At 38.2% G+C, this 10,602-nt stretch overlaps 2 protein-coding genes and 1 pseudogene across 2 annotated transcripts in view; 1 reads left to right on the top strand and 2 right to left on the bottom strand.

The window, feature by feature from the left end:
- The window catches only part of LOC102475234 (ADP-ribosylation factor 4-like), a 21,148-nt gene extending 17,985 nt beyond the window's left edge, over positions 1-3,163 (bottom strand). Inside the window, exon 1 of the mRNA XM_014583808.2 lies at positions 3,099-3,163. Within this exon, the coding sequence (XP_014439294.1) occupies positions 3,099-3,153 (55 nt within the window). The 5' untranslated portion in view covers positions 3,154-3,163. The remainder of the gene's footprint in view (positions 1-3,098) is intronic.
- LOC102476054 (SUMO-specific isopeptidase USPL1-like) lies at positions 743-2,860 on the top strand (annotated as a pseudogene).
- A 394-nt stretch (positions 3,164-3,557) lies between the features above and the next one.
- LOC102474817 (protein DENND6A) lies at positions 3,558-10,369 on the bottom strand. The gene is made up of 5 exons (XM_006167461.3): positions 10,301-10,369; positions 10,090-10,199; positions 9,809-9,911; positions 6,346-6,420; positions 3,558-5,768 (listed from the first exon to the last, which is right to left on the bottom strand). Exons 1-5 carry the CDS (start codon positions 10,331-10,333, stop codon positions 5,637-5,639), a joined length of 453 nt encoding a protein of 150 aa, XP_006167523.1. The 5' UTR covers positions 10,334-10,369; the 3' UTR covers positions 3,558-5,636.
- Positions 10,370-10,602: the final 233 nt, after the last annotated feature.

The following is a 10,602-nucleotide window of genomic DNA, read 5'->3' as shown; positions in this document are numbered from 1 at the left end:
AAAAAAATATATATATATATATCATTATCATGTTTTCATGGTTAGAAAATAAGATATACATCTTATTAAAAAGGGAGAAGGGTGGACAGTAGGCAGCCTGGAGGGAAGTTAAGGCGCTAGATCCCACATGGCTGACTTTGTGGGTCTAGTCCTGGACCTGGTGGCTTGAAAATCATGCTAGGTGTGTTTGTGTGCAGTGCCCAAGATCCTGAGGAGAGAATGGAGGAAAAGGGATTGTGGTGTGGCCATCACGCCTAGGGAGTGTTTTTTTTTTCCTCTCTACCAAGCATATGTGCCCTGTAGCCAAAGGGGGGAAAAAGCCTTAAAGACTTACTAAATTAGTTTTCAGGAGTCTTTTTGTGTGAAGTTCTGTAGTTCATCTATCCTCTTTGGGCTCAAAATCACGTAATATAATTTTCTTGATTTGGAAGATTGTCACACTCCAAATAAACCTCATAAAAGAACGATCTTAGAAACCTGGCTACATAGCGACATAGCCATTACGCTAACTGCTGGTCCCAAAATCTCTCTCATATTGATGGTGCACTTCATTGAAGGATTACCAAAGTGACCTGCAGCACTATGTACTTCATTTTGAAGACTGTCTTTATAATTTCTGTAATTCATTACCAAGCAAATACCCATTTTATAACATTGAGTTTTAAATGCTGATGGAAGTTGGCTGGAAAATGACGACTTAAAAGACCTGTATTTTTTGGGCCAGCAGGTGGTGTGGAGCTTAATGTGGCTGGATCCTGTATGGCTGACTCACTGTCTTGAGTCCCACACCTGGTGGCTTGAAACCATGGAGGGTATGTGTGTGTATGTGCCCAAAATTCTGAGAGGAGAATAGAGAAGGGACTGTGGTGTGGCCATCCCCCTTGGGACTGACTTCTCTCTATCTCTCTAGTGAAAACATGCCCCCCATAGCAAAGGTACAAAACAAAAAAAAAACGTTGTTTGGAAAGGCATGAAACATTTGAAGTTTCTGTATCAGAAATGGATGCCATTACTTGGGAAAGAAAAACATTAAGTGACAGATGAAGAAACTGTCTGCCTTCCACTTAACACTGATATTCACCAGTCTTTCCACGTTGAGATACCAGTATCTACAGCATCGTGTTCTGTGGGTGATGCTGCTCACCCAACGAATGTGCCAGCTGCTCCTCACACTCTTCCACAGGACAAAGCTGTAGGTCATGGAGACCATTTACTTTCAGGTCCAGAAGGTTTGGTTGACAGTATTTTACCCTTGATACTTAAACTGCCCATAATACTGCATCATTTTTTCAAAGTAACTCGGAAGCATTCCTATTAGAAAATAAACCTGTGGCAAGCAAATAAATAAATAAATAGATAGTCCAAACAAATGCTTTGCAGTCAAAAGAATCAACAGTGGCTTCTTCAGTGTCAGTGCCATGTAAAGAAAAATTTATCCAAGACAATTTGTGGATTTAAGCTTTCCATCTCAAGCTGTAAATACAAACCATGCAATTACTTCAGCTCAATACAAAAGACGCAATGACTACATCTGTGAATAATATGCATGCTATTGGTCTTAAACAGGGAGTGCAGTCAGTAGAAATTAAGGATACTCAGTAAAAATAATTCCTACACCACAAAAGTGACAAATTAAAACCAGAACATGTTACATCTCTGGTATCTAATTTGAAGAAAAAAGAAACTGCATCAGGTTCTCTAACAGTTAAGAACAAAGTCATTACCAAATCACAAAGTCAGGAGAAACCATTTGTGGACAGTTGCGTTCAAGGTTTATTAAGCTGGGGTGCTTCTTTTAAGCTACCTTATGTTTCAACTCATAATAGAAACTCTACAACTGATTTGCAGCCTTTAGTTAAAGGAGCAAATAATTTGGTGGCTTTAAAACTAAAGGTATAAACCAGGAATCCACCTGGGTATCCAAGAAAGCCTAAGCCCTCCACTATCAGACAGCACAGCCACTTGGCCACAAGCTATGACTGCTGCCTCAGAAGTTTTGAAGAAGTGTGAAAGCATGTAAGCTAGATCTCACTTCCACATTTCTCACAGAAATGAAAATGCTGTTTCTTCAGCAAATCGGGATTCTGTTGAAGGTCAGATTCATACATTTTTAAAAATATTTAATTTTATTTATTATTATTGTTCTTCGGTTTGACCAGCAAGAGACAGAAAGAGAGCAGGAAGGAGCATGAGAGAGTAAACTGCCAGATCTAAGTCCTGACCTGCGGTCAGCCATGTGGGAGTCCAGTGCCTCCACCACCATGCCACCTGCCAGTCTGTCTAAAACTTCTTAAAAAAACTAAAGGCAAAAAGGAAAAACTAGCTTCTCTTATGTCTTCCCCCCAGAGTGGATTATTTCCAAGTGGGAATTCAGAACATATACCCACTGTGGGTCTCCAGATGATCGTGAATCAACAGACTTGTTAAATGGATGAAGTATTAAATTGATATTACAGGTAAATCTGAACATACCACTAGTTTCCTCATATACTAGTCAGACTTATGAAAAAATTTTAATAGAATCGTCTCCTACAATTATTTCAACAGAGCTCTTGGACAATGGGGAAGGTGACTTTAGGTCTTTGGAAATGGGAGATAACCATATCCCTGCACCAGTACCTAATGAGTTAAATTATATTTCCCAGGACCATAATTGCAGCTCTACCAAGAAAAATCTATGTGAAGGTCAGCCATGGCTCACTGACAAATAATGCCTGTATTAGAAACATTTAACTTGGAAAGTTCCATGAAGACTGATATTTTTACTAAGTTTTTGTCTACTGCAGCATTAAATTATTATTTAGCGAATGACACATTAGACTTAACTTATTTCAATAAATATCTGTTTGAGGACTGCTAAATGCTTGTTAAATCTTTTGAGTTTAGTAAAATTTTTTTCTCTTTAAAAAAATTTACTATAGGGGCTAGCAGGTGGCGTGGTTAAGGGCATTAGACTCCCACATGGCCAACCGCGGTTCAAGTCTCAGACCTGTCAACTTGCTTTCTCACTCCTCCCCCTCTCTCTCACGTCAAATTAAACTAAATAAATAAATAAATAAGTAAAGTTAAATAAAAGTAATTCTTTAAAAAAAACTTACTATAGGGCAAGTAGGTAGCATGTAGGTTAAGGCAGCTGTATCTCACGTGGTCCATCGATGTAATCATTACGTCATCTGCTGGTCCCTGAATATCATTTAAAGAACAAAAAACTGTCAGGATATAAAATGAAGCTCATTTCCTTTTTTCTTATTTTTTTGAAGAGATTTTTGCTATAGGGTATGTGTGCTTGCTGGCCAGAGAAAGAGAGAAATCTTACTTCCTGGGGGAATGGCCACGCTACACAATCCCTTCTCCATTCTCTTCTTGATATTTTAGGAAGGCACACAGACTTGCTTAACATGAGTTTCAAGCCACTGGGCCCAACTCCAACCACAGTCAGCATGTGGGAGTTCAGTGCCTTAACCACTATGTCGCCTGCTGGCCCCCACAGGTGTTTTTAACTAGGCACTTTTTCCAAGTATTCCATCCCCACTCAGAAACAACACAAGATATCCAAGTGCTTTAAAATCCAAGGCCTTTAATTCATTTCTCAGTAATGACCATAAATGCCTTCACAAATTCTTCCCACTGTAAATAGAAGGCACTAGGCATTACACAACACTCTTAAAACAGTGATTCCTTCTGTGCTGGTGGAGATAAAACTTTAAATGGCAGGGTTTCAATATTAAGAAAGACTTTTTAAGAAAAAAAAAATCATACCAAAACATTAAATCACCAGTCGGTCTTTCTCAGGTTCCCAATATGACTTTAAGTTATTTTTACGAGTACATAATTTGAAATTAAGAGATAAACTGGGTAAGTAAGATATGGTTTTCAACATGTGTTAGGATTTAGTTAAATACAGTAAATACAAAGACACCATTATCATGCTAACTGGCATCTTTTGCTACTCTTTAGCTGTGCAAAATAAACTTGAAATGATACATCCTGTAGTGGTATAATTTAAAAGATCCTTGATATGACACTAATGACTTTCAAATTCTGGTCACAAACTGTATATAAATTGTAAGATTATTAAAATACACCTTTCTGGAAAATAATAAGATGATTATTTATACCTAAATAAGGTTTCCTAGAAAGTTATGAAATACTTTCGCATATAAAAGTAGTTGTCCCTTTCCTGACAGGTCAACTGTTTCACAAAATAACTCATATGATCAAGGCAAATGATATCTTCCAAATGCCATTTTCTTTCTGTGACTTTGAGGTATGCTTCAAGAGACTGTATCCATGAGAAAAGAGCACATTTGGGTATAAGAACACAGTTGCAAACACAAGAACGTTTCTTGAGTAGGAAATGCCCTTCAGAGTTACATCAAGATATAATAAGAACAAGAGATAGCTTCTGAAGCCATTTCTTTTACAAATACAACTAAATTTGGTTATTCAGAGAGTAATTCAAGATACAGCTATTTACATATGTGCTGTCAGGTGGAACTTTTAAATAGTGGCTTCTGTGGAACAGTCCTATTCAACACAAACCAAACAACTTTACTAAATCACATCCTTCTATTTTTGGCAAGGTAGTATAGTTTAAACAAAACAGAAACACTCAAAACAACAACAAAAACTGGGTATAACAGTGATTCAGGCAAAAGTTGCCACATTAAACAACAAACAGCAGGGAAAGTGTTCTGGAAAAAATGACCTCAAAAATAATGGTGGAAATCAATCTTATAATCACTCATATACCTGCCACATAAAAGGCTTATGAATGCCTTTGAAATCAGAATAGTTCATATTAAAAAACAGCTGATTATGAGGTTTATAATTAGAGCGCCTTTGAAAAACATCCAAGCTAATTAAACAGCTTCAGTTAGTAAAGGCTGAGAGAAAATAAACACTTCCATAATTAATACTAGATGCCTTGTCATTAGAGAAACTGACAAGATTAAATATTGAAAATGGTAAAGAAAATGAAATGAAAATCTGTATGACAATAAATTACAAAAAAATCTAAAAAACACCATACCCATTAATAAACACAGTAGGCAGCAGGAAACATTTTTAAGCAATGATTATAGAACGCCTTGTAAAATCACATATCATAATCAAGCTACAAAAAAGCTTCAAGACTAGCAGTTGGACTTTGTGAAACATACAGGACAACAGAAGGCACTGCATAAGCATCTATAGTTGGACAGTTCAGTCTCTTCCTTCATAAGAAGACAGCCAGTGTGAAAGTTATTTTTATATCCAGTACCCTGAGTTTTAACATGATTGGGCAAAGCAGCACCAATTTAAAAAAATATCTGCAATGCCAGCACTGCAGTTTGGAATCATGTATACTGATGGCCCCACAGGTCTCTCATAAGAGCACTTTAGAAAACATGATTAAAAATATAGAAATGCCTTTCGGTGTTTCAGTATGAAAGTGGAACCACCACAGATATCCATTTTTAAAAATAATGCACTAAAAAGGTCTGGTTATACAATACAGTCTTTCCACCCTGTATCTAGCATTCACTGCTATTTTCCACTCCACTACCATCAAGAGATATCTTCTGTGTGTCTGGCTGTGATGTCAGTAAGCTCGTGGTGCATGATCCTTTTTGGCTGGAAAATTCTGGCAAGTATCATGTCATGCCTGTTTTGAGCAGTATGCCTTGCAGGTCCTCTGGCAATGCTAAGATAATTGCATCTATGTGTGTCCGTAACTTTTCCATAGTGTCAGCTTTCACAGGTAGACGCTCTCGATCGGCCTGTAACTACATAAAGAACATGCGTGAGCATTTAACTTATACTCTGGATCTGTATTAATACATTATACTCTCTCCCATCCAAGTACTAACCAGGCCTGACCCTGCTTAGCTTCCGAGACCAGACGAGATCCAGTGCGTTCAGAGTGGTATGGCCGTAGACAATATATTATATTCTCTAAATAAACAGCTTTAATGGTTTAACACTTTGGAAACCTGGTGTTAAACTAGAACTTACAGAAATTAAAAAAGCAAAGATGATGCCATTTAAATAATACATTGCTGAGCTCCATAAAAGGCTTTTATGTAAATTAATAGATAGAATTTAGGCACATTATGTAGTATTAAACATAAGTGACAATGTTCAGCTCATTAGAGTCCACATAAACTTCAGGATAGTATGCCATCATTATGGCCTACTTGAGTGACCAAGTATTTTCAGTCAGTTCTATCATCAATCAGGCAATCTTAATCCTCTCATTTCAAAAAGATACTTCTATGATACATCATGAACTATCAGCTCAAATATGAGGAAAATATCTTCTCAGAAGAGTAGATTTCATCTTTGGCTGCTTTGGCTACATACCAACTTATTTTTCAGCTTCAATACAAGGTCTACAGTTTCTACCTCTGTGTGTTTCTGGATCCAGAGAAGTAAGTCCTAGAACAATAAGGACATCCCAAATCAGCCAGTACTCAAAATAATATTCTTAACTATTTCAATAGGCAAGACTACTGGGAAGGAAGAACAAGACTGAAAGGAATAAGTATTTAAACAAGATATAGCATTTCAGTGCAAGAATAATTCTATTGATATTGATAACTGTTAATTAGATTATTTTTAACATTAGCTAGAACAGTTGTCAATTTGTCAATAAAATAAAATGTATTGTTTTCTAGGGCTGGAAGGCGGTATGGTGGTTAGGTGTTGGACTCCCACATGGCCTACTATACTTTGAGTCCTGGACCTGGTGGCTTGTTCTCTTACTCCCTGGTGTCCTGTTCCTGTTTGGTCAAATTTTAAAATAATAATAATAAATAAAATTAAATAATTATTGGGGGCCAGCAGATGGTGTAATGATTACATCACGGGACTCCCACATAGGCGATTATGGTTCAAGTCCCAGACCCAGCAGTTTGAAATACACCAGGCACATGTTCATGCATGCCCAAAATCCTGAGAAGAGAATGGAAGAGACAGGATTACAGTGTGGCCATCACCCCAGGGAAGGATTTCTCATTTTTTGTCTCTGGTGAGTGAACACACCCTACAGCAAAAATCTCTCAAAAAAAAATTACATAATTCTTTAAAAAAAAAAAACAACAACAGAAAATTCTTTTCTGAGGTAGTGCTTTAAGATCAAGCAAGAAAAACAAAAATTTCAACTCAAATTACAATACTAAATGCTACTCCCACTAGTTGAAATTGAAAAGGAATGTTAGCTGAGGCCAGCAGATGGCGTAATGTAATGTTGCTGGACTTTCACAGAGTCGACCACAGATTGAGTCCTGGACCCAGTGACTTAAAACTCACACAGGTGGGCCAGTAGGTAGCATGGTGGTTAAGAGCGCTGGACTCCCACATGGCCAACCAGAATTCAAGACTTGGTGGCTTGCTTTCTCGATTTCTCTCTCTCTCTTGCTCTCGTTCTGTCCCTCTCTGGTCAAATTAAAATAAATAAATAATGAATAGAATAAAATAATTCTATAAAACCCCCCCAACTTTCTAGCCTATAAAGAAAACAAAAAAACCTCACATCGTGTGTGTGTGTGTGTGTGTGTGTGTGTGTGTGTGTATGTGTATCCAAAATCCTGGGAAGAATGGATAAGAAAGGATTGTGGTTGGGAAACAGCAGTTAGCATAATGGCTATGTCGCTGGACTCCCACGTAGTAGACCACGGTTTGCGTCCCAGACCCAGTGGCTTAAAACTCACGTTGGGCACATGTGCGTGCATGCCCAAGATCCCGAGAGGAGAATGGAGGAGAAGGGATTGTGGCGTGGCCATCCCCCTGGGGGGTGATTTCTCGCTTTCTGTCTCTCTGTCTCTCTGTCTGGCGAGCGCACGCACCCTATAGTGAAAATCTCTCCAAAAAAAAGAAAAAAGAAAAAAGAAAGGATTGTGGCATGGCCATTCCCCCTAGGAAGTGATTTCTTGCTTTCTATCCCTCCATCTCTCTCTGTCTCTTTAGCAAGCACATGGGCCCTATGGCAAAAATCTTTATTAAAAAAAAGGAAAGTAAGCTAATGAATCAAGATAACTGAGCATGAATACATTATTGAATGTGAACTTTGCATCTGCCAACAAGCTCTTCCTGTGATTATGCTGTGGTTGCTGTCATCATACTCCTTAAAGTCACAGTCCTTGGGAGTTTACCATTAGAAAGTTAATACCAAGGCTAGCCCAACTCCACATTTCAAGCTAAATATATATGAAAATAAGATTATTCTTTATATGTTCACAAGCAGTTTAAGTTAAAATAGCCTGAGATAAATGACAGAACATGAAAAATCAGTCAAACACCTGACATAATTGTTAATACCAACTAGAAAGGGTGAACAAGCCAAAGTGGAAAAAATCTGAAGCTAGACTGCTTGAATTTGAATCCCAATTCATCTAGTGATATGCTGGTTAATATTTGACAACTAGTCTGCCAGAAAAAGGCTCTGGTTTGTGGCATTTGTCAATTTCTATGGTATAACACTCCCACTGTAGGCGATTTCAAGCTACCAACCTGAGGTCACTGAATCTGGAGTACGGAAAAGATGTGCACAATCAGCTCTTGTGAGCAAATGCACATGGCTGCAGCACACTGCTGGCTTGGATACTAGCAGTGATAGGATTTGGGTGGGTACACTTAACTTCTAAGCTGCAGGTGTATTTAGATCACAGCACCTGTACCTCACTGAATTATTGTGATCATTTAAAGAGATTAATTATGGGGACGGCTACATGGTATGGTGGTTAAGGTGACTGGCTCCCACATGGCCCACTAAGCGGTTTGAGTCCTGGACCCAAGTTGCTTGAGAAACATGCTGGACATGTGTGTGTGTGTGTGTGTGTGTGCCCAAAATCCCAAGAGGAGAATGGAGGAGAAGGGATTGCAGCTTGGCCATCTCCCTAGGGGATGAATTCTCACTTTTCCTTTCTCTCTCTCTCTGGTGAGCACATACACCCTATAGCAAAAAACAAAAAAAGAACAAAAGAGAGATTGTGCATTTAAAGCACCTACGTGGTCCTTGGCACTCAGTACATGATCTAGAAAAGTTAGTTATTATAACTGTTTATAGAGAAATGTATATGCACATCACCTTTAAATGCTTAACAATATTTTTATTTGGAACAGGTGTTAATCATGCTGGGTTTTTTTATAATTTTTTTTTTAATTTTATTCATTCATTTATTTTTTAATTTGACGGGTGAGAGTGAGATAGAGGAAGTGAGAAAGCAAGCCACCAGTTTCAGGACTTGAACCCTGGTCAGCCATGTGGGAGTTCCCAGCGCCTTAACCACCATGCCACCTGCTGGTCCCTCTGGGTTTTTTTGTTTGTTTGTTTGTTTTTTGCCATAGGGTATGTACACTTGCTGGAGAGAGACTGAGTGAGGGAAAGTGAGAAATCACCCCCTCCAGTGGGGATGGCCACACTGCAATTCCCTTTCCTCTATTCTTCTCTTGGGATTTTAGACAGGCAAGTAGACATGCCTGGTGTGATTTTGAAGCCGCCAGATCTGGCGCTCAAACCCAGGTCGGCTATGTGGGCATCTAGTGCCTGAACCACCAGGTCATCTGCTGGCCTCTCTCCATTTTTTGTAAGTGTCAGAGGATGTGTACACTTGACAGAGTGAATGAAAAGGATGGGGAGGCAGAAAGCACCCACTAATGGGCATGTCATGATGCAATCCCTTCTACTCCATTTCTCCATTCTGTCAGGATTTAGTGCACAAATGTGCACCCTCCCAGCATGCCTTTCGAGACCCCGGCCAGTCATGTGGGATTCTGCTTCCTGTAACCTAGGCTATAGGGCCAGCCCCAAACACTATTGTCTAACCTCGTTACAAAGCGCTTCTAGATGCAGTGCCTCCAATTTTTGGGTCATTTCCTTCCGCCGAGTCTTGAACCAGCCATCAAAATTTGGAGACTTTAGAAAATGCCTATAAGAAAAAAATTTAAGATAGCTAAGTTTGATTATGACTTATTTCTTCACCTCAATATGGCCTACATATGTAGAACCATGTCAAACAATGGAATTTTTTTAAAAATCAAAATTTAAATCTAGTCTTCTATTATATTTTTAATATCACACTACATATGGGTGAAAAAGGAACTAACCGGTAAAGTCCAATCCAATCGCCTTTTATTCTAGAGGTTAGCTGAGGTCCTGTTTTCTCTAGTGTTTTCATAAATTCTTCTGGAAGGAACTGTCTTAATTGAGGTGGACTCTAGAAAAGGGCATATGCTACATTTAAATATTAGAAATTGATATATTTAAGTAATTACAGTTAGAGGACTCAAATAGGAATTTACTTAAATATATTCCTACCTTCCATGGAGAAATACTTTTCTGCAAAGGCATCAAGCTTGCTACATATCTTTCCTAAAACCAAGAAAGAAGTTAATAAATGTTAAGATATTCTTACCTGGAGAATTTTCAAACATATTTAAACAGAATTTAAACAGATTTCCAAGATTTTTATCATATGTCCTTTCAATAGACATCAATCAATAGCTCTATCATTCCCCACAACACATAGCTAAATTTAGTTGAGTTGGAAATGCAAATTTTCAATAAAAATTTAACTAAATCTTGGATAATCCAGGGGACTACGTATTTTAGTAATAATA

Source organism: Tupaia chinensis, unplaced genomic scaffold (assembly GCF_000334495.1).
Source record: "Tupaia chinensis unplaced genomic scaffold, TupChi_1.0 Scaffold144804_1, whole genome shotgun sequence".
Lineage (NCBI taxonomy): Eukaryota > Metazoa > Chordata > Mammalia > Scandentia > Tupaiidae > Tupaia > Tupaia belangeri.
This window is presented reverse-complemented; position numbering and strand designations above follow the sequence as displayed.

Bases quoted from the DNA above. Each gene is read 5' to 3' on its own strand.
- LOC102474817 (XM_006167461.3), bottom strand. From the start codon at position 10,333: ATGCCTTTGCAGAAAAGTATTTCTCCATGGAAG. The intron at 10,200-10,300 runs GTAGGAATATAT...GCCCTTTTCTAG, and splicing joins AAAGTATTTCTCCATGGAAG to AGTCCACCTCAATTAAGACA. The intron at 5,769-6,345 runs GTATGTAGCCAA...TTCTTTATGTAG, and splicing joins TGAAGCTGAAAAATAAGTTG to TTACAGGCCGATCGAGAGCG.